This window comes from Sebastes umbrosus, chromosome 11, assembly GCF_015220745.1.
Source record: "Sebastes umbrosus isolate fSebUmb1 chromosome 11, fSebUmb1.pri, whole genome shotgun sequence".
NCBI classification, from domain to species: Eukaryota; Metazoa; Chordata; class Actinopteri; order Perciformes; family Sebastidae; genus Sebastes; species Sebastes umbrosus.
In genome coordinates, this window is record NC_051279.1 from 21,079,856 (window position 1) to 21,102,428 (window position 22,573).

Here is a 22,573-nt window from a genome sequence, read left to right on the forward strand (position 1 = left end):
TTATATTTGTTTTTCTTTGCCCTGAGAGCAGCAGCTGAAAGTGGTGATTTAAGGGATGGCTGTGGTGATCTAAGATTTTGCTACTTGGACTGCTTTGCCATGGTGATAGGACAGTGAGGGTCTGTATGCAGCCTGTGATTGTAGTGCCCAGCTTGACTACTTTGGAAAGCTTTGTCTTGCTTTTGACACTTAGCTGCTTGAACCAGGACATAATGTTAAAAGTGAGTACACTTTCAATTAGGTTATTAGTATACACTGTTTAAAGTGCATTGGCTGATCTCTAAACTCCATACAAAGTTCTGACTCTGAGCTGACCATACTTCAGTGCCAGTGGCAGCATAAAACAGGCAGAATTAATATGAGACTGCCAGGTGCGTCTAACAACAGTGGAGTTAAAGAGCATTTAAAGAGATGTCTTTGGTGTTCTATTGCATACCAGAGGTGGACTAATTGAAGAAATGGTCTCTTTGATAGTAAAACACTGATGTTGTTAAAGGCAAAGCTGGAGGATGAAGCGCATGTTCATATTCTCATTTGCATTGCTTTGGCAATGGTGTTGATGTAATTTTTAATTTTTAATTTTTGTGTGAGAGTATAAGACCCCATGACCAAAAACCTGAAAAAGCGTGTCTAGATCTCCTTTTGTGTGGTGTGAATACATTATAGATTCTTTTATAAATTATTCCCTTCTTATGTATTATTTTTGTCTTATTTAGTATACTTTAAACCAACAGCTAGTGTTGTGTCAGAAAAGATGTGTTGCCTTATATGCAACAGACTTGATGGATGTATTATATATATATATATATATATATATATATATATATATATACATTTTAGCAAGAGATTTGTTGATTAAGCATCTTACAACATTGCAGATCACAAAGTGAATACTGAACACAAAAGAGGAATCTCTAACATGACTCGTATTTCTTCATAACACCCTGCCTCAGCTCTTTTCAACTGTGGTATTTTCACTAAAGCCCCAGGGCCAAAGCTCATGTTCTCCAACGAGGGTATGCTTTATTCTAGGTGTTCAGGTAGCACATTTTTGCAAGCATATGGAATTATTCTCATTTAATTGTTGTGCATAATTTGTTGCACAAAGAAAAGACGAAATTAAACAGATGTTGTAAGTGGTTGTATTCCATCCACTGCAAAAAAATCCTGACTTGCAGCCTATATGCGTCACTGGTGTGCAGTGTTGCAAATGTTATCATCGATGTCCCAACTTCCTACAACAAACTGATGTCAGCATTTGTGGTATTTTCACTTATTGGACATCCAAAGCTGTTCTGTTTGGTGTGAACTTCATTGTAGGAGAAAAGCAGACGTGTTTAAATACCGGTAAGTGGAATATTTTTTATATGTAGGAAGGAATAAAGTGACTGAATTGTACACTGATTTATTTTAATTGATTATATGTATGTGTGTTTTTGTATGTGTATGTACTGCGTGTGCATATATGTGTATGTATGTATATATGTATATAGTATATGTATGTATATATAAATAGATTTTATTTTATTTTATTGTTTTTAATTTAATATTTTTTTTACTTGTGTATAAGCAGAAGAGCAGATGTGTTTAAATACCAGTAAGTGGAATATTTTTTTATATGTAGTGTCGCTTTTGAAAAATAGGAAATTTGAATTTCCAGATGTTGCATATTGGCAGTTAGTGTAACTTTAATATACGCCTCTGCAAAAAAAAAGACAGCATTTTACCACAGTAGTATTCCCCTCGATTCAAATTACTTTTGTAGTCTGATTAAATATATCTATTTCTTAAGCTTAATAGCTTTTAACACTTTTGAACCCTTGTGGAAGCCTTATTTTCTAGGTTATTCGCGCCACTAAACGCATCTTCTGTTAGGGTTCGTTCGTTTTGTGTCACAGATTGAAACTGCCGACGGTTCCCCAGACAACATAAAGCGTCACTGTTCAACGGGCGGCGCTGTAATATTAAACAAGCGTTCATTGTGTGTTTGATGGGTCGTCTGCCATCAGAGTGGATCAGTTCAGCAGCAGCAGCGGATGGTACAGATTCAGCTCCGGGTTGCTAGCCTCAAACTGAGATTTGTTCCTGCTTTCTTGTGTTTATGTGAAACAGAAAGGTAAAGTTATATTTTTTCTCAGCGCCTACAGCTAGTTTAGCTACAGTAATGTAAGCTGACAGAGATGTGTAAGGTTAATGTTAACTCTAGTAGCTTAGCAACGATGTGTAGCTGTTAGCTGCTAGCTGCTAGCTTGTTAGCCGGAAACGGATTTGTCATGGATTAGCTAAAACGGTTAACGGTGCAACACAATAAAACTACACATTATGGCGAGTAAATCATAAAAAAGCTGTCTCTTTAAATCAGCATAGACTTAGGCAACTATGGTTGTCGCATTTAGCTCTTAGTATCATAACATTTAAATACATTTAGCTAACTTAGTTACCCTGACAGGTTAAGTGCTAGCAGTCATTTCCTTTATGAATTAGCTTTGTTAAGAGGATTAGTTTAGTAACAACCAGACTGACTCTCAGTCTGCTCCTATCCATTAGCCATCATTTTAATGTGCTTGCCACACATATTGTACACAACTTCCTGTAGCCTCTTATAGTTATAAGATAGATAGATGGAGAGATAGGTAGATAGATAGATAGATAGATAGATAGATAGATAGATACTGTAGATAGATAGATAGATAGATAGATAGATAGATAGATTGATAGATACTGTAGATAGATAGATAGATAGATAGATACTGTAGATAGATAGATAGATAGATAGATTGATAGATACTGTAGATAGATAGATAGATAGATAGATACTGTAGATAGATAGATAGATAGATAGATTGATAGATACTGTAGATAGATAGATAGATATTGTAGATAGATAGATAGATAGATAGATTGATAGATACTGTAGATAGATAGATAGATTGATAGAGATAGATAGATAGATGGATATATATGGATAGATATAGATGGATGGATAGATAGTAACTTTATTGATCCTGAGGGAAATTCAAGTTTCCAGCATCACAGTTCCATAGTGCAAAACATGTTAGTAAAAAGACAGTAAAAAAGTTAGTAGTGCAAAGTATAAAAAAAATATACCAGATATAAAAATACAAGGAGATGAAGAAAACTGTTAAAACTGAATATAGTGCAGGGTAACAGCTGTGATACACGACTATTAAAAAAGTGAATATACAAATACACATATATATATCTATACATATGAATATAGTGCAGAGGAGACTGTTAAAAATGAGTATAGTGCAGGGTAACTCCAGTAACTTAGTCTAAAGTGCACTGTGTGCATTATTATCTGTCCTGCAGACCGTCCTCCTTTGTCCCCCCAACTCCCTAGAGAGGTGTTGTACAGTTTAATGGCTCAGGGGACAAAGGATTTCCTGAGTCTGTCTGTGGAGCACTTGGGGAGCAGCAGCCTTATTATGTTTGTGTAACACATTATGTAACGCTAAGACATGTGCACATGTTGTTTATTTTTGTTGCTACACCAGAGCAGTCTGTGGAGGTTGTTGAGGGACAGATGAATTTGATAGGTGAGCAAGTCAGTCATTGGCTAACAGCTGTTGAGTCCTAGGCTGTGGACCTGCAGTTCATAATAAACAGTATGCAAGAGAGGAGCTTTTGTTTACTGGTTCATCACAAACACATCCTCTTTCTCTGTTTTAAGATAAGATAAGATATACTTTTATTGTCCCCGTGGGGAAGTTTTTCCTGGATTCCGTCCAACTGCAGTTATACACACTATATTAAAACAGCATCAACAACAATAATAAACGATTCCACACAAGACAAGGAAACAGTTCCACAGAAACAGATGTTTCAACACATACACAGTCCACGTACATAATGGCACATACTATCACACACACCTAGGCAGGTATTGCACCCAGGTAGTGCACTGCACCGTCTACCGTCTTGCCCATATTGCATAGACAATAGCCCAATATTACACAGGTGCAACATATTGCACTGTCCCTATTTAACATATTGCACTGTCCCTATTTAACATATTGCACTGTCCCGATTTAACATATTGCACTGTCCCTATTTAACATATTGCACTGTCCCGATTTAACATATTGCACTGTCCCGATTTAACATATTGCACTGTCCCTATTTAACATATTGCACTGTCCCGATTTAACATATTGCACTGTCCCTATTTAACATATGGGCAGTGCAATATCCCAGTTGAATAAATCTTAAGATGTCATACATTTGCTTATTTGCTTAAGAGACTGAGAAGTTAACTTCCAAGGCACTCCAAGAATTTGGCCAGTGATATTTTTTTCAAGTTGGTTAAAAACTAAATAACCTTAAAATATTGCGTCAATGTGTCTGTACTGTATGATAATATAATTTTCTCCTCATCTCAATCAGGTGACATTGTCTCGTATGGAATGACAACCTCACATAGATATATTGAATCCAAACCAGCGGGTAAGTGTGTTGACACTCTGCAGTCAAAATGCATACCATGTGTCGATTCAGCATGTGTTGATGTACTCATCTGTTGCCTTTGTCCTGTTTCGCAAATATACATTAGCTCGGTTTGCTGACATGGAGTGGCAGACGCCAGCTGTGTCAGAGAAGTTCCAAAGCCGTTTTGGCCGCCGGCCTGGAACAGCGGACAGCGGGGACACTGGTCTTGGCACCTCAGCATCTGACAGCACAGAAGGTGATCACATTTTAGCTTGTTCTTCCCTTGCCTGTAGCGTGTATTGTGTAACATTGTTTTGAAGTCTGTCTGTCAGTGGTGGAGCTCCAGTTTGCACTCTATACAGACGGAGGTTGGTGCTTCTTGTCAGCTGCATACATGCACTTTTACAGGATATATCTGTGTTTATCATTAAACTTACATACTTTTAAACTGGTATTAGCTTGAAAGTTGAGACCAGTTATATAATGTAGAATGTAGAGAAGCCACACATGGCCATCAGACTCAACCACAACCTCTTTATGTGCCGAGGCTGAAAAGACTTTGTCTTCACGTTTGTGTTGGTGTTTCTTAGGCTATTTAAAGAGCGAGAAAAATGTTCCTGATCCACTGTGGGTGCTCGGGAGATTCGCAGAGGTAGATTAAAGTCCTAGCCAAAAATGCCCCACGGCTCTGCTGCACTGCTCTGGTGTTATAGTTAATTGGGAGGACGAGGTGTTGGGATGCCAGGACTGGACAGCTAAATGGAAACTGGACCTTGCCTGTGGCATGACACGTGACAGTCAACAAGTTTATGTTATGAGGACTTTAAACGGGAATATCCCACTGGAGAAAATGTGAAATCTCACTGGAGATGGGGCGTGTGTGCATGTACTATATTTATGTGCAATGAGTGGAAAAAACAACAGACACACAGTATCAGAAAGTTTCCATGTTATTGCTGGTCAGCTGGGGAGGATGGTCTCTTGGGTCAACAGGACACACTATAAAATAATAGACTGAAAAAACATCAGAAGTGTATCAACACTGTTGGGTTTGAACTTCATAAAGATGGTATTTATGGCAGGGCTGCCTGATGGAAACTATTCATAACAACTACAAACAGGTCAACAGTTTCCTTACATAAAGTTACATCTATTTGTGTTGGCTTCCCTGAGGTAGTCCTAAGGAGACATTTAACTCATCTTTTGGCAATTGGTAAACATAGAGGTGGATCTTTAATGGTATGGTAATCACTCTGAACAGTTGTGTAACAGCGAAGGTACAGTATATGGGTCCATTTTCTACACTTTTGTAATGAGTCTGCACACTCCTGCATCAATAGATTTCTGTTTTCGTGCTTCACTGACCACTGTGGTGAATTAAAAGATCTCTGCACACCTCCTGTCACTAGATGTAAATATCACTAACCCTGAAAGGGAAGGTGTAGAGAACAGCTTGTAATGTTAGTAGTCGCATATCTTCCAAATAACTGAATATGCATTATCTTGAGGTGTCCAGTGTTATCTTTCAAGCCCTGAGCACACCGTTCACTGAGCTTGTAAGACAACATTTCTAGGAGTTTTCTAGCTGCATTCAAGCAACTTGTAGCCAAGCTTCTTATTAGATTCTTAATATTCATCAATTGTTAGGTTTGCATGATTTTGTTCCTCAACCGTGTACATGTTTATGTGATGTTTTGGATGCATTTCCTCCAAAGCTGTTGTCTTCATTTTAGCTTTTTTTTATGAATGTAACTACAGACCTCACTTGTTTAGTTACAACTGCTGGTACTTGTACAGCTTTGTCCAGGCACTTAAACCGACAGCCGTGCCTAGCAACATGACAATTAGTACCAAATTTAGCCACAATAATGACCTGTTGTAGATAATACCGTGTAGCATACTTCAGGGTGTAAATTAAACAGCTTTGAGGCATGGTCACACATGCATGAAACTAACATTCGCCTCCCATGTGTGACTGTGCCTTTAGAATACTAGGCATTTAAACAAAAACAAAAAATAAGATGGGAACATTGTTTTTGGATTTAAAACATTGTATTTTACAGCTGCAGGTTTATTTCATTGTGTTATATACTTTCCAAAGGCAGGAATGTCTGTTCAGCAAACATCTAGCAAATGTTCTTCTTACAGAGTAGTTTAAACTTGTTCTAGCCAGTCATCATGAATCAGTGGAGCCTGGAGGCTTCTTTTATATGTGAAGTTATACCTTGCTGAAAGCTTGGATGTTGTTTCCATAATATTCTTGCCTTTTTACTAATTATTATTATTTTCCTCTGTGATTGAGAAAAAAAGTTACTTTCTAGTTTAATGAAGTTGTGCTTTAAAGTGGGCAGGAGAAACGTATCCCATTCAGTTATTGACTTTGGATGGAACTCGTGTGTGATGTTACAGTGGGAGGAGGCAAGGTGCTTAAATAAGCGGCACCCACAGATCACTCTGTAACATGAGAGGTGGGCTATAAATACCCCTAACCTTTCCTGTGTATGCCTGGTTGTGTGTTTGCTCAGAACTTTGGTACAGGCTGGTTTGGCTGTTGGAGGACAATACGATTTTGGGCACAGGGCCTGCCTGCTGCGCCACTGTCAGTCTTGGCTTTCATAGGTCGATTTGGTTCTGTCCAGAAATGCAGAGGACGGACTTTTGTTTTCACTTAGAGCGTTCTGCAGCTGAGCTCACCTCAGTTCAGCTGTAGAAAAAATGCAGCTAATAACATGTTTGTTGCGTTCGAGTGAATGCCGGGTTTCCAGACTTCAACAGGTCTCTCAGGTTTGTAATGCTGTTGAAATCAGAGTTATGTAACTTGGAATTGTGTTGGGGCTTGTGGAGATATCAGTAGGTTGGTTGTAGTGATCTTAGCTGTCTTCTTGAAGTTGATCTGTAAGGTTTCCAAATCATTTTTGTGCATGCTTAATGGAGTGGATTGGGTGCGTACTCTGAAGTCTGAGGGTGCTTCTTTTTTTATGTTAAAGGAATAATCTCAAGAGTTTATGCTACTTAAAAAGTTCTATTGTAACAGACAGTAGATTTGAATTGTTTTACATGTACACTCAGTGGCATGGCAACTAACTCAAGCTTCATCAATGCTATATAGCAACATATGTTTTTGTTAATGATGTAATTCAGAGCTTTTATTCTGCGCATTGGTGTAAGTCTATTATAAGCCTATTCCCTGGGTTGAGTCAGTCAGAGACAGTTAATTCTTTCAGTGGTGACACCTCATCATCAAAGTAGGCCACCCATAAACCCTGCCGCATCTACTTTACATCACTGACTGAAAATAGAGAAAATGGCCCGCAGTAGTGCTCTAGATATTCTGTGCTGATTCAAAAAGGCCTATCTGTATATTGAATAGTGAGAGAATAACAGTTAATTGACTCTCTCTTCTTTTACTCTTTAAAGATTTCTGCAGTTCCAGCAGCAGCCCCCCTTTCCAGCCCATCCGTAGTCAGATCCCCATACCCACTGCACATGTCATGCCATCCACGGCCGGAGCCCCGGCCCCCAAGCCCCAGTCATGTGTCCAGGAGGACTCCCTGTCCTCCGGTGACGGTCACAGGTCTTCCTCTAGCTCCAGAACCCCAAGCGGCTCCACTTCGAAGTCTTCCTCTCTCTCCAAATCTGCATCTTCGCCCAACCTGGATGCTCAGGCCGGTGTGGGAGGCGATCATGTAGGACCAAGGCCAGACTGCCTGAGCCGCTACCGCAGCCTCGTCAATGGGCTGGACCACTCGCTCTTCCCCTTGGATCACACGCGGATGGATGAGGGCCAGAGGTTTGACACTCCTGCTGTGGAGCCTACGCTAAATCAGTCAGCCCTGCTGGGGGGGTTATGCCCTGATGTCAGACTCCGATTACAGGCGACCGGGATTAGAGACACCCCAGACTGTGTGTCTGAGGCCTACAGGGGAGGCATGGAGCACAGCTATAAGGTTCTGCCTGAAGCTAGGCCTGGGGTTCCCGTCACAGCAGAAGCCTCTAATCAGAGGGGCAGTCAGCTCGGTGCGGCTGGATCCGCTGGAGTTTATGCAAACCCTCTCAGCCTGCAGACACAGGCTCTGCTGAGGGAGCACGCAGGCTCCAAAGGTTATGAGCCATTGCGGCAGGACAGATGTGGTGAACTGTCCAGCTGGCAGCAACAACAGCAACATAAGCAGCAACTGGAGAGTTTACGCCTGCAAGTGGAACAAATGCAGGTAAGCATTTATTTTAGATAGGAAATTATACTGCACTAGAGTCACATTAGACACACTTTAGAGTTGTTTTATTTGTTTCATAAATGTCACTGCTCTTTTTGGATCATAGTATAGAGGGTAGACACTCACTCTTTCTGATAATACCTCCGCTGGGTAGCAAAACAAACTTGTTTTTCTCTGAGGAAAACACCGTAATAATGTAAAGGCCTCTGGAGTAGACATGTGGGGCAGTCGGTTGTTTGTGGACATTGAAATCTGCCCAGAAATGTAGTTCCTGACACATATATAGGTCAACATTGCCACTAAACAAAGCCTGAAGCCATACAGACAGCTTGTCCTATTTTATAGCAGGATTTGTCAAGTCAATAAGCAAAATCAAAATCACAAGAACTTCAAAGGATTTTCTGGTGTCTACTGTCAGGTTTATAAAAACAGTTTAATTTAATTAAATGTTTAATTCAGGAAATCCCATGCTTTATCAACACTACACAGCTTGTCACAGCTTCCCTTTTGCAGTCTGTAAAAAAGCTGTCGAAATGGTAAAAAGCTCATTGCACAACAGCTCTTTATCCCCCCCATGGCAGGTACTGACTGAGTGCCACTCTGGAGTGACTTCCTCGTACTGTGTGTTGACACATTAACTGACATTTTATCACGTATTTTTTTAAAACTGGGTAGATTATTCTAACGCAAAATCCGATTGGACCCATACAGGTTTTTACCGTTTAAAGAAATTGTGGAACTTCTTGCAAGTTTTAGTCATGATGATCATTCAAACATTGTCTCAAAAACTACATGATTGGCAGTTAAAGCTCTGAGGGGAACATTCATTCATTCATTCATGGTGCTGAATGTATTCTTAATCTTCACGGCACCAGAATACAGCGACATTTGGCAGCGCTTTCAGTGTGTGTTGGAAAAAAATACTTTAAATAGTCTCTGAGATGGAATTACACCCTATTCTAAAGAGAGATTGGCACTGCTTGATACTCATCAAGTTTTCGTTCTCTTTTGTGATAGCCGTTTGAAATTGACCGTGTTGTTATTGACAAAGTATCTGTTCCTCTGTTGTCAGATGACTGCTGTGATACAAGAATAATTTGATCAGGTGTCAGGCTAAGCAAGGCTAGCGGTAATTCCTGAGCTGTTTGCATTATGTTTTGTGGCTATTTTTAGAGATTGTGTGTCAACACCTGTATTGTGTGCATTATAAACTATCTATACTGTGCTGAGATAAAGTGTCAGCATTACACAGTTTACTTATTTTCAAGGTTTTTGTAAATCTTGGCATCTCTCATCACCTCTGCATGTTTTCTCCACATGATGCAGCTCTAACTATCACATGCTGTTTGTCTTTTTGTTACAGCTAATGAGTGCTGGAGTGGGCCAGTACCCATCTCTGTACTCGACGCCCGTTCATTCAGATTCTGGCAAGTGGGACGCCCTGGTCAAAGCCAGTGAGAGCCTGCTAAAGGAGAAAGAGCTGATCATTGAGAGGCAAGTGTTTTTTGATGATTTTACTGCTCATGTCGGGACATTCGTGGACTGTTTGATAATAATGAAATTATTAGTGCTTTGTGATACACTTCATCTTGACTTGATACTGTGGTATTGTACAGTTGAGTCTGTTTAAAGGATTTAATATAGTGGGAGAGAAATTTAGTATTTAAAGGACCTTTGGGTCACGATTAGGGAGATCTATTGGCAGAAATGGAATATAATATTAATAAGTATGTTTTCATTAGTGTATAATCACCCGAAACTAAGAATCATTGTGTTTTCATTACATTAGAATGAGCCGTTTATATCTACATAGACTCTCTACACGGAGTCTTCCATGTTGCACCGCCATGTTTCTACAGTAGCCCAGAACGGCTTGGGCCGAAGTCGACGGTGTTACTTGCTACCTTCGCCGCCGCTCTCTCTCTCTTGCTTCATCGCTCACTTCCCACATACACACACACACTCTAAGCACTGGCTCTGCTCCAAATGACGTACGCTACTCTTACAACAACTGGCTCTAGATAGGGCCATTCACCTTTTTTGCGTTGGCCACTGTAGCTCTCCAACACGCTTGGCACACGGGAAAGACTTCAGTCTGTTGCAAACTCAACCTCACCGCTAGATACCGCCAGATCCTACACACTGTTCCTTTAAATATTTATGTGCTATACAGTGCTTTTAACAGATTGTTTTTCCACAATGTTGCTGACTTTATTGTTTTTCTTGTGTTGACGATGGTTGTTTCTGGTCCCGATGCAGACAAAAGCAGCATATGACGCAGTTGGAGCAGCGTCTGAGGGAAAGCGAGCTGCAAGTCCATGGAGCCCTCCTGGGTCGAGGAGCTTCTTATGGGGATATGTGTATGCTGAGACTACAGGTTAGAAAACATGCACAAACGCTGAGAACCCCTGTATCATTCTGTCATCACCCTTACAAACTATTTTATTTACCCGTTGGCTTTACAGGAGGCTCAGAGGGAGAATGCGTTCCTGAGGGCTCAGTTCTCTGAGCGCACCGACTGCGTCGTAATGGAGAAAGCAGAGGCAGAGCACAGGCTGGGAGCAGTTGAGGCCGAGACGCGTCGACTAACTGACAGCCTGAAGGAGACCTGTGAGAGACACGCGGAGGAGATGAAGAAACAGGAAGAGAGGGTTTGTGCTTGCCTAACACATCCTCCTAACATATACAGTGCTGAAGAAAAACCCAGAGAAACATGAAATAAATAAATGGCACTGAGAAGTTTAAATGGCAATATCTGTGTTTACAAACCCGTTCTATTTTAGTGGCATTTATTGGTTGAGAACTGCATTTAAATCTCTGCGCTTTTTTCATGTTAGTTAGAAGAGAAGCCGTTAAAATCCTGTTGAATTTCCTGCCACAACAGTACCAAGACATTAAAACAAAACACTTAACAGGAAACATTTCACTCCCCCACATGATCTGAGATGCTGTTGATAAAATCGCTGTTGAGCTCAGCACATAAATGGATGAATAGACATTGTGTATAACTGTAGGCATAACGACTTTTTCATAGAGAAAGGTGCTAAAGCGGCTTCCCTGAGGCCAACCTGTGACTGTTTGTGGGAACAGTTTGTCACACGTTTTAACCGTTAGTTATGAATGGGTTACTTGTTTCTTTTTGAACGTATTATCCCACTTAGCGCATTTGCCTATTTGTGCAGATCCGCAGTCGAGACAAGCACATCAACAACCTGAAGAAGAAGTGTCAGAAGGAGACGGAGCTGAAGAGAGAGAACCAGCAGCGTATTGAGACTCTGGAGCGCTATCTAGCGGACCTTCCCACCTTGGAGGACTACCAGAGCCAGAACAAGCAGGTCAGGACAGTTCTGCTCATCCATTCTTACTGGGCCAAAGTGTGTAAATCGTTAAACCTGTTTTACTTTTTTGTGTCAGCTTGTCGAGGCTGAACAGCAGGCGGCTCAGCTCCAAGAGAAGGTACGAGAACTGGAGGTCTGCGTAGATACGACGCGCTCGCAACTACGGGAAAAAGACGCAACGCTGGAGGATCAGAAGCGCAGGGAGAGGGACCTGCTGACCACCATTACTGAGTATGTACACACACAGTCCAACAACTATGTGCCATCTTGTCAGTGGCGATGTTAATTCAAACAGTAATAACTCTGCATAATGCCTGTTATTTTTGTCTTCATCAGTATGCAGCAGCGGGTACAGCAGGGCCTCGAGGATGGAGCCAGGCTGCCTTCTCTGGATGTGGAGAAGCTCCGAGGAGAGAACAATGCTTTGAGAGAGGAGCAGCAGAGACTCAAAAAGGTCTGTTTTCTCTTTAAACGCACCTTATACATGTACTTGAAATACTCCTTGGACTGTTTTTAATCATGAAGTACAGTGTATATACAAGGGAACTTGATTAAATGGGGCTTATTAATACCATAGTTGAACCTCACATGTTGAGCTAGAAAGTGTTATTTTCTGGTATACCCTTGATCTATTTGTCAATAAGGACATTATGTCCCTTCTTGTATCGCCTGTACAGACCTGTATAGCAGCCCCAACATATTAACAGTACAAGTGAATTGGTTTGATGCCATGTAATTGTAGTTTTACTGTTTATGTGCTCGACCCCAAAGTACTTCAGCTTCAAAAAGTTGATCTAGCTGAGTGAGCTGCTAGGAATGAGTGTTCATTTCTCTGGAAGTATGTTTCTGTATATTGTGGTTAAAGCGTGTAGCAACATAACGTATAACTATGACAGCAACCAATTGACCAAATGAGAAATGAAGCAAACGAGGGCGTGAGGCAACTCAATTCTTCTTTGTTTAGTTTAAAGATGGTTGGCAGGCAATTGAATTGAATTCAAAAACTTTATTAGACAATCGATGACTGTTTGTGCATCAGTGATTAGATTTAAATGACATGACTTTCGTCTCTCGAGACATAACGTTACGTTATAGGACCCGCTAGTCTCGATAGCAGTGTAGATGAGCTTGAACCTTATTGATTTTGAGAAATTTGGAAACGGGTCTCGATCTCGGGTATCGCCGGGAAAGAGTGATGTAATTTGATATTAGAAATTAAAGGAATATGAGTTGACTGTTGCTTTATGTGGTTTTAAAACTCAGTTCTTCTCTTTGCAGGTCATTGAGAAGCAGCACCGAATGATGGAACAGCTTGGCTCCCAGATCCAGGTGTTTATCTTCACAATGAGTCTAAATGTTTACCGTCCGGTTTATAGTCTCGTAACATTTGTGAGTTATTAATTGTTTATGTCTGCAGGCTTTGGAGGAGCAGATATCTCAGGAAGAGAACAGCTCTCAGGCTCTCAGAGAAGATGCGTTGGCCAAAGAGCAGAACGTGTTAGAGCTCCACACAGCCATGAAGGAGGTGAGATAATAGACTGTGTCTTAATATAGTACGCAGAGAACCTGTGAGTCCTTAATAAACCTCTTCACAAACTGCCCGACACTTTCACTGGATAACGTTGATCTTGACTGCTGTGTTCCAGCTGTCGGCCCAGAACCAGGAACTGATGGAGCAGAATCTGAACCTGCAGGATCAAATGAGTGATCCAGAGCAGAGGGGCACTAACCAGGCCTCCTCTGCTCTGCAGCCAGCGGGGGCTCGTCTCACCCAGAGGCTTCATTTAGAGATCGCCTCCTGCCTCAGTGACCTGCGCTCCCTGTGCAGCATCCTGACCCAGAGAGCTCAGGGTCAAGACCCCAACCTCTCCTTGCTGCTCGGTCTCACATGTAAGCACTGCTTCAGTTTTTACTCTTTCAAAGTCATAAATTGTTTCAGGAAATAGTCAGTGTTGTGAGATAGGGCTGTAGGCCTACTGAATGTTTTTTTGTTTGTTTAATTTCAAAGCTATTGAGGTTTTTGAATGTTTGTTGTCATATTTTATGACGTCATCACCCTAAAACAAATTTAAATCCTCATTTTGAATAAAGTGTTTCATCAGATTATATATATATATATATATGTATATATATATATATATATTTTTTAAGGGCTGTCAATTGATTCAATTATTTAAGCACGATTAATCGTATGATTGTTCATGATTAATCGCAAATTAATCACACATTTTTTATTTGATACTCTTATCAACATGGAAGTGGTCAAATATGCTTGCGTTAGTCAAATGTATGTATATATTTATTATTGGAAATTAATGAACACACAGTGATGACAAATATTGTCCAGAAACCCTCACAGGTACTGCATTTAGCATTAAACAATATGCTCAAATCATAACATGGCAAACTGCAGCCCAACAGGCAACAACAGCTGTCAGTGTGTCAGTGTGCTGACTTGACTATGACTTGCCCCAAACTGTATGTGATTATCATAAAGTGGGCATGTCTGTAAAGGGGAGACTCGGGGGTACCCATAGAACCCATTTTCATTCACACATCTTGAGGTCAGAGGTCAAGGGACCCCTTTTGAAAATGGCAATGACAGTTTTTCCTCGCCAAAATGTAGCGCAAGTTTGGAGCGTTATTTAGCCTCCTCCGCGACAAGCTAGTATGACATGGTTGGTACCAATGGATTGTACCTTAGGTTTTATAGTTTCATATGATATCAGTATCTTTACTCTAGCTTTAAAATTGAGCCCGCTACAACCTCCGAAATATAAATTGCGTTGTGGTGTTGAAGAAAAAAGTGGCGTTAAAACAAATTTGCATTAACGTGTTATTATCATGTTAACTTTGACAGTCCTACTAATAATAATAGTGTAGCTTAATCTTTATCTGTCTCAACTGTGAAGTTTTACCAAGTGTAAACAGAATGAATACATACTATTCAATGTTATGAATGAAGCTTCAAACTATTCGATACAGCCCTGTTGTGAGATACTAAAGTGTGGAGGATTGTACAACATGCATCAGAGTCGTGTTTTTGTTTTTCCAGCGCCCCCACCGGTGGCCGGGCAGGACGAGGACTGGATGAGTCCGGAGGTGCTGCAGAAGAAGCTGGTTGAAGCTCAGCAGCTCCGTCGGGATGTCGAGGAACTACGCAATGTAATACTGGATCGGTACGCGCAGGACATGGGGGAAAACTGCATCACCCAGTAACCTCGCCACCCAGGTGACATAGGAAACTTGCCTCACTTCACCGCTGAAGCATAAAAACTAAAACGGGCTTTCATGACTGGTTACTGAATGTCAGAAAGAGGACTGGATTTTTAATTTTCTTAAAATGAGGACAGAGGAAAGCCCAAATGGTTTAGCTTCTACTTCGACTGACTGTACGTCGAATCTCAAGCCTGCCTGTAGCTCAGCTCCCTCCCAACCCCCCCCCGGTGAGTTCATCTATTTCAGTCCAAGGGCTAACGGAAAATAACTTACCTCTAATACTTGATCCTTAAGCATTGTGCTTGTGTTTTTTTTATTAATGATGACATGGATACTGTCAGTTACCAAACAGTCTTATACCTTTTTGTTCCACTCTAGTGGATAACTATTTGTGTAGAAGTCCCACAAATATAATTTATTTAAATCTTTTAATTTCCCTCTCGAAGGGGAATTATCCAAGAAGTGGTTGACAATCAACTGAAAATATTTTAACCTGTGCTTTTAACCGAGTTCACAAGTAAATGTTACTAACCCGCCATTATTTAAAATGGTGAACACTGTAACATGAGACTCTGCTGTGAGGTATAAGACTCGATACTGACGGGTGGTTTAATACCAAATCAGCTTTTTTCTCACACCAACAGGCCTACAACCGTTTTATTACCAAAGAAAAACTGTGGTTCGAAGCAGTTGTGCAAGTCTGTGAATGTCTGTGAACGCTTCTCTCTGCTGCAGGTCTCGTTCTGAATGAACACCAACATGTGCCTTTCTGTCACATTTGCAACCACAATGCTAATTCATTTTTTTAGACCAACCACAAAGGGCTGTTAGCAGCTGACTCTTCCAATACGACCTTTCTCTCAGCGTATCAACCAGTGGGATAGTCAATACATTCCCTGACTCTGAATGTAGCAGATAACTCTGGGCCGTAACACAGAGCGTGTGGAGGCCTCTACACTGTTTTTATGTTCCTGGTAGATTAAATGAGTTTAAACTTCTTCAGTGATCTTTATAGAATCTGCTTCGCGTAGATGAATAACGTCACAGTTTACTGTACATTTCAGGTTGTTAACGGCTGACTCGCATTTGACAGAGTAGTTAACTGTTTGATAAATGTATGACTGAGAAAACAGTATTAACCTTTTAGTATTATTTATTTTTTATCGTTTGCATTGACAACTCGGTGTGAAAGCCTCCTAATGTGTTGCTGTAATAATGTTGCTAATGTGTTTTGAGCAAACCTGTGTAAAGGTCCCATGAAGTGGCTTTTAGATTGTAATTTTCTTCTGTGGTTTGACGTGTTTCATGTTAGATACGATGTTTGAGGCTGATGATAGGAGAGGTTAAAGATCGGCAGCAGTCATTGAGGGTCCTTCACCTTCTTCAGGTGGAAGAGTTTTAATCCCACGTGATGATGATGATGATGATGATGGGAGGGGTTGGCTGGATCACCCCTAAATCACCAATCACATTGTCCTGGATGGAGTTTTATATTTGTCCCGAGTGCAGGATAAGCCATTTAAAAAAAAAAAAAACGTGACACTTTACAGGAAGAGAAAGGGATTTTAATATAAATATATGCAACAATGACCTTTTATTTGACAAAAATGAACACACCCCAGGGACACACAAGCCATTTTTCATTTCATGGGACCTTTAAAAACTTGAGTAGCACAAGATTTATCTTTGGAAAGTCAGGCTCCGCATGCCTTAACATCTCAAACAAAAGGGAAAAAAGATGTTTATATTTTCATACTTTTGTCCTTGTTTGTATTTGCATATTTTAGAAATAAAGATTTTCGACATTTTGTTTCGAATTTATGTTTGATTTCATTTTGATTGATTTTTAACTACATTATTTTAATCCCTTCTGTGCAGGAAGCTTCAAGTACCAGCTTTCTATAGCTGGGGATGCAGCGATTTGATATGCAGGATCGGTACCGGCTGTGAAATCTTATTAAGCGGATCAGGTATCGACCATGACATGATCGCTCTACATAAAATATTTCTTTCGTCAGTGTCATAAAATGTAAGCCAGTGTTTCCGCTATCAGTTCATTCAGTCACGGTGGACCACCAACTCAGACTTTAGAGGCCCAGCGAACCCTCTCCTCATGTTACGTAACATAAAAAGGCAGACGTCAGTGTCCCGGTATTAATGCTGGCTCAGTCACACTATGAGTCACACTATCATGACTTATTGGGACACTTGAATATAAACGAAGCCAACGTTAATGTCATTAGGAACGACTGTGCTGTGAGTCTGCTGTGAAGAAGGCGGATACGTAACCTTTTATAGCTTTATTTTATTGGCTTCAGTCAGTGAATGAGGGTGTTGCCTCCTTCGCAGCAGCAGTGTAGCATTAGTCGTGAGTCCACATGATAGGAGCGTCTGGTGGTCATCATCGTAGCAGCACTGCGGGTACGCGCTGATGATGTCATAACCGGGAAGAGCAGCCCCTCTGCAATGCAAGAAATACAAACAAACCGGTGTCACATGTGAAGACAAAAAGATGTCATTGCAGGAGGACGTTGTCTCACCTGAGTTTGTCCAGATGCTGCCGCAGGTCGTCGATCGTTTCTGAGAAGGACATCTTCAGTATGTAAGTATGATTTCCGTCTTCTGACTTCACCTTGAGCGTGATGACATCACGGGCGGACGAAGGACGGTCAGGGCTGGACATCTGCAGTCTACAGACAGGAAACAATCAATGTAATATTCATTACATGAGGGTGTAACCCAAAGGCAGAGCACACTTGACATTATGATAATGGCCCAGACTGGTCTGATCACAAGCTAGCGACTGCTGGCTGTCCATGATGACCTGCCCTATTTTTCAGACCAGTGCATACAGTAATCTCCACAATCTGGACAATCAGCCGCTGCAGTATTTCAATCAGCCTTTACATCATGTAGTGTGTTCTTGGATCTAGTAATTCCTTTAACCCCCATCAACCCAGTTTTTCGACATGATTGTAGACGTAGTGATTTGAACACAGTTCGACAACATCGTATACCGTGTATACAGTATGTCTTGTATCTTACACCGAGTGACTTATTAAACCCAAGATGCAATATATTTCATGGCAATACGTTTAGATCAAATGGAAATATTCTAGATCTGTGCATCATTTTATAGTGTACACCAAATTCATCCTGACCTATTTTGTATCTTTAGAAACTTTGGAGTATCCTCTATCGGTTGGAGGAATGAAAATGATATATTATAAATAGATTTTATTTTATTTTATGCTTTTTAATTTATTTATTTTTTACTAGTGTATATTCTTTTTTCTTTATTTATATATTTTTTGTATGTAATATGTTTTTCCTGTATCTATACTAGCTTATTTTATATTAATATTAGGTTTGTTAAATTTCTTTGTTTGTATATGTTTGTTCTGTTGTTTCAAAATGAGCAAAAAAACAATAAATATAATATAAGATGATATATTTAAAAAAAAAAAATCAGTGTTTACATAATGGATGACAACATTTTCATACCTGTATTTCATCGCTTGCAGTGCCGGCGTGTCTATGAGGATCACCGAGTTGCTGCTCTGGGCGTCAGATGAACCCTAGTCAAATCACTCGTTAGATAATGATCACACTGAGGTGAGTGTACGTTCAGCACAAGCACAGACAGGCAAGATAGTGCACTATAGTGATCATCTGCTAAACACATATAAGGCCTATAGGTTCAAAAATGCTTTTGTTAAATCCTTGGAATGAGGTGGATCCTCTCTGCTTGCTGCTCACCTGCAGGGCAGCCTTCAGCGAGTCTCTGATATCAATCACACGACCGGCCTTCACCACTACCTTTGGTAACCTGTTCAGGAACTGATCCATGCTCAACTTCTTCCCTGTGGCCGGAAAACAAAATATGAGAATACCAATGAAGACTGAGGAGTTTGAGCACTTTTTGGTTGTATCTGGGTGATGCAAGCAGGACAGACCAGGTAACTGAGAGCTGACGGCATTTGATGAATTATCTTTCTCCCCACGAACAGCCTGTCCTTCGCCAGGAAACTTATTCCACGTTGGCTTGGAGATAAAATCCTCATCTCGCCTGTCATGAACCTGCACAAAAAAATATTATAAGAAGTGCGTAAGAATATACACAGTTGCTCACAGACAAATAGAAACAAACCTCAAAAGGCACACCGTCTGGAAATCTTTCTTGAAGCTCAGATGGAAAATACCCGTCCATCAGATCTTGCATGCACTGCTGCAAAAAACAAAGAAAAAGGATTTGAACCACCAAAGAATCCAGGTGAAAGTATAAAATGATTTCCTGTGATATTATGTATGCCAACCTGGGTGCTGTGCCCCCGATAAGAGCGGAAAGGACCGCCAAACATGACGATGCCGTTGCCGTAGAGACTCAGTTGAATAGGATCCTTTTTTGCCAGATGTGCCCCCGTGGCTGTCGATTGTACAAAACACTCTCCATCCCCTGCCAGGATGTTCAGCTCCTTGATCCTCTGCAGCACCAGGTCAAAGTTCATGCTGAAGCTCCTGACCCCGGAGGCGTCTTGTAAAAAGGGAAGATACCTAGCATGTTAGGAATCATTTTAGGTAGAAGAAGCCTGTAAAGATGACAGCAGATGGAAGCTATACCTGGCTGCCCGAGGCCTCTCTCTAAGTTACATTGCTGCTCACTTTCAGCCGACTCACTGCTCTCACCGTCTCCCACCCAGATCAAACCATAGTCATTCAGGAAGCTCTGCAAGATATAGAGGTCAACAGAATTCAGTACGGTGTAATCACAATATTAACATGTTAAAATGAAATGTTTTATTAAATCAACTCACATCCATTTCACACACTTGATTCTGCAGCTGTTGGCACTTTATTTCAAGATCGTCTCTGCCACTCACATCATGGGCGCTCTCTAAATCCACACACAGCACACAAAATGCAGCCAAAATCAAGCCCTTTTATTTTGAAATTCAGGCTAAATCAAACTGAGGTCTGTAGATGTTACCTGATTCTTTCAGAAGACTCAGCTTTTCTTCCAACACGGAAATGCTTTTATCCTTTTTGGAAGAAATGTAAATTGAGAGTTTGACATGTTTGAAAGATTTTGCTATTCATCTGGAAGGAGGTGTGTGTGTGTGCTTTCACCTTGCGCTCGATCTCCTGTGCTTGGCCCCGAACTGTTCTCTCTAGCAGGCTCACCCGCTGCATCATGGCAGACATTAGCTCGAAGTCGCTTGGTGGAGCACCTGAATATCAAGCACGTAAAAGCATCTTTTGCACTCTTCAAGATATATATATTTTTTTCATATAGTAAGCTAAACATTTAAGTTTGTTCAACAAAACAATTTATAGAAGATATACTTTGGAATTAATAAACTTTGTATTAACTTATACCTTTCTTTAATGGGGCTTTTGACTTTGAAGTGGAGGCATCATTGGCTGCATCATCATCATCATCATCATCATCATTATCATTATCATCAGCCAATGCAGACTGAAGTTCTGAGAAAAAAACACACAAAAATATGTTAAAGTATAAAATCTGTTTGTCACAGTAGTGTGATAACCAGTGGTGGAATATAACTAAGTACATTCACTCAAGTACTGTATTCAAGTACAAATTTGAGGTACTTGTACAGTACCTTATCTTTTCATGCTGCTTTATACTCCACTTCATTTTAAAGGGACATATTCTACTTTTTAGTCCACTACAACTGTTTGACTTTACATACAAAACATATGAAGAGCTTATAAAACATGATGCTGCATTACGGATTAAAGCGGGAAAAGCACAGGTGTAGCCAGAATGTCTGCTGTGAAACGGGTCTATTAGAGCTAAAACACTTATTTGATTAATCAGTCAATTGACAGAAAATTAACTGTGTAATATTTCTTTCGAAAATACCAAACTTTTCATGGTTACAGCTTGTCAAATGTGAAGATTTGCTGCTTTATCCTTGTTATTATTATTATTTATTATTTTTTATTTGTGAAAAGCAATGTGAAGGTGTCACTGTGGGCTTTCACAGAAACAATTCACAATTTCTCTTTTGTCAGGGATGGTCAGGACAATAATCAGCTGCTTCAACTCCATCTTTCTGATCCACTCGTAACACACTCCTAAACTGGATCCAAGCTGTAATTTCTAAAATGTTCAGTGAGAAATATATTCTTCTAAATACGCCCACAACAGTAAGGTTTTCTGCAGTGCCTCAAACCCACTCAGGCACATCAATGATGGGTAAAAACAAAATGTAAAAGTTGAACTCAATAAAAGCCAGCATGTATTTCCGAAGTGCCTTGCCTACGAAAGGTGTATTTGCATATCTAGGCAACAGACTAGCAAAGTGTAACACAGGAAATACACATCAATTAACAGCATTCATATCATTATGTAACAAAGTTTTACAAACCAAACAATTAACCCATAATGAAAAGAATCACTAGTTGCAGCTTTATAAATAAAAATTGTTAGAAAATTAGCTCCACCTCAATCAACTACGACAGTAAACTGCTGTTTACACATTAATGCATGAATATAATATCATAATAATCTGATGATATATAATAGTAGAAGATCCACTTACTATTGATAACTTAAGCACATTCTCGTGATTACACATTGTCAATGCAGGACTTTTACTTGTAATGGAGTATTTTCACAATGTCCTATTAATGTTTTAACTTAACGAAAGGATCAGAATACTTCCTCCACCACTGGTGATAAGTGCTGTTTTAGTGACCTGTCATTGCAGTATAATACCTTTATGTGTAGTATAACATTTGACTAGAGACCTACCTTTTAACAGATTCCTCTTGAAAGGCACTTTTGGTCTGCCCCTACAGGTCAAAGACAGTTTAGTGTTCAGGTTCCCTCTATATGACTTCTTCACAGTTAGATGTTTCTCAGTGAATATAACCTACCATTGCTCATTCACAGGGCCCTGCAGTGGAGTGCGCCTCGTCTTCTTCAGCATCGACAAAGGTGAGCTCATTTTACCTGAGACAGGTGAACGCCTAGACCTAAATATCCCAAACTGGCTCGACTAGGCCTCTTTAACAGGGTGTTTCTTTCAGTTTGTTTGGAGTCTGTTGCCATTAGCAACGCAGAGCAGGCAGCTGATGCTGTAGAATGAGGGGATGCTGCAGTTCCTGTTTCATCCAGCAGGAGGTCGCTGTTACTCTCCATCACTCTGTCAACTTGTCATATGCAATATCATTTTATGACTTGTTCGTGACTGTTTTTTTTTTTTTTTTTGCATGAAACAAGCAACAACAAAAAAACAGTAAAAAAAAAAAAAAAAAAAGAAATCTTTTAATTTTACTTCAATTACATGTGTATGTATATACTGTATGTCGCCAATGCCTCCC

General features: G+C 40.3%; 2 protein-coding genes across 3 annotated transcripts; one reads left to right on the plus strand and one right to left on the minus strand.

The window, feature by feature from the left end:
- The first annotated feature begins 1,963 nt into the window (after positions 1-1,963).
- Positions 1,964-17,033, plus strand: cep85 (centrosomal protein 85). Of its 2 annotated transcripts, XM_037784791.1 has the most exons (14): positions 1,964-2,116; positions 4,408-4,467; positions 4,574-4,705; positions 7,867-8,660; positions 10,027-10,157; positions 10,923-11,040; positions 11,129-11,314; positions 11,846-11,998; positions 12,078-12,232; positions 12,338-12,455; positions 13,280-13,330; positions 13,419-13,526; positions 13,648-13,891; positions 15,057-17,033. In XM_037784791.1, exons 2-14 carry the CDS (start codon positions 4,428-4,430, stop codon positions 15,218-15,220), a joined length of 2,394 nt encoding a protein of 797 aa, XP_037640719.1. In that variant the 5' UTR covers positions 1,964-2,116; positions 4,408-4,427; the 3' UTR covers positions 15,221-17,033. The 2 variants fall into 2 exon arrangements, with proteins under 2 accessions (XP_037640719.1, XP_037640721.1); XM_037784793.1 differs by lacking the exons at positions 1,964-2,116; positions 4,408-4,467; positions 4,574-4,705 and adding an exon at positions 6,878-7,233.
- A 472-nt stretch (positions 17,034-17,505) lies between these two features.
- Positions 17,506-22,293, minus strand: ubxn11 (UBX domain protein 11). The gene is made up of 14 exons (XM_037784794.1): positions 22,127-22,293; positions 22,002-22,042; positions 20,597-20,704; positions 20,348-20,448; positions 20,208-20,259; positions 20,035-20,114; positions 19,841-19,946; positions 19,537-19,754; positions 19,371-19,448; positions 19,177-19,300; positions 18,980-19,083; positions 18,725-18,798; positions 17,761-17,910; positions 17,506-17,681 (listed from the first exon to the last, which is right to left on the minus strand). The coding sequence occupies exons 1-14, from the start codon at positions 22,195-22,197 to the stop codon at positions 17,513-17,515; spliced, it is 1,476 nt and encodes a 491-aa protein (XP_037640722.1). The 5' UTR covers positions 22,198-22,293; the 3' UTR covers positions 17,506-17,512.
- Between the last annotated feature and the right edge of the window lie 280 nt (positions 22,294-22,573).

What these genes read in the sequence shown, in the direction of transcription:
- cep85 (XM_037784791.1), top strand. Translation starts at nt 4,428, where the DNA reads ATGACAACCTCACATAGATATATTGAATCCAAACCAGCGG. An exon ending in AAAGAGCTGATCATTGAGAG is followed by an intron (nt 10,158 to 10,922) that starts GCAAGTGTTTTT and finishes GTCCCGATGCAG; the next exon opens with ACAAAAGCAGCATATGACGC. An exon ending in TGAAGAAACAGGAAGAGAGG is followed by an intron (nt 11,315 to 11,845) that starts GTTTGTGCTTGC and finishes CTATTTGTGCAG; the next exon opens with ATCCGCAGTCGAGACAAGCA.
- ubxn11 (XM_037784794.1), bottom strand. Translation starts at nt 22,197, where the DNA reads ATGAGCTCACCTTTGTCGATGCTGAAGAAGACGAGGCGCACTCCACTG. An exon ending in CAAGAGGAATCTGTTAAAAG is followed by an intron (nt 20,705 to 22,001) that starts GTAGGTCTCTAG and finishes TTTTTTTCTCAG; the next exon opens with AACTTCAGTCTGCATTGGCT. An exon ending in CTGCAAGCGATGAAATACAG is followed by an intron (nt 17,911 to 18,724) that starts GTATGAAAATGT and finishes TCCTGTCTGTAG; the next exon opens with ACTGCAGATGTCCAGCCCTG.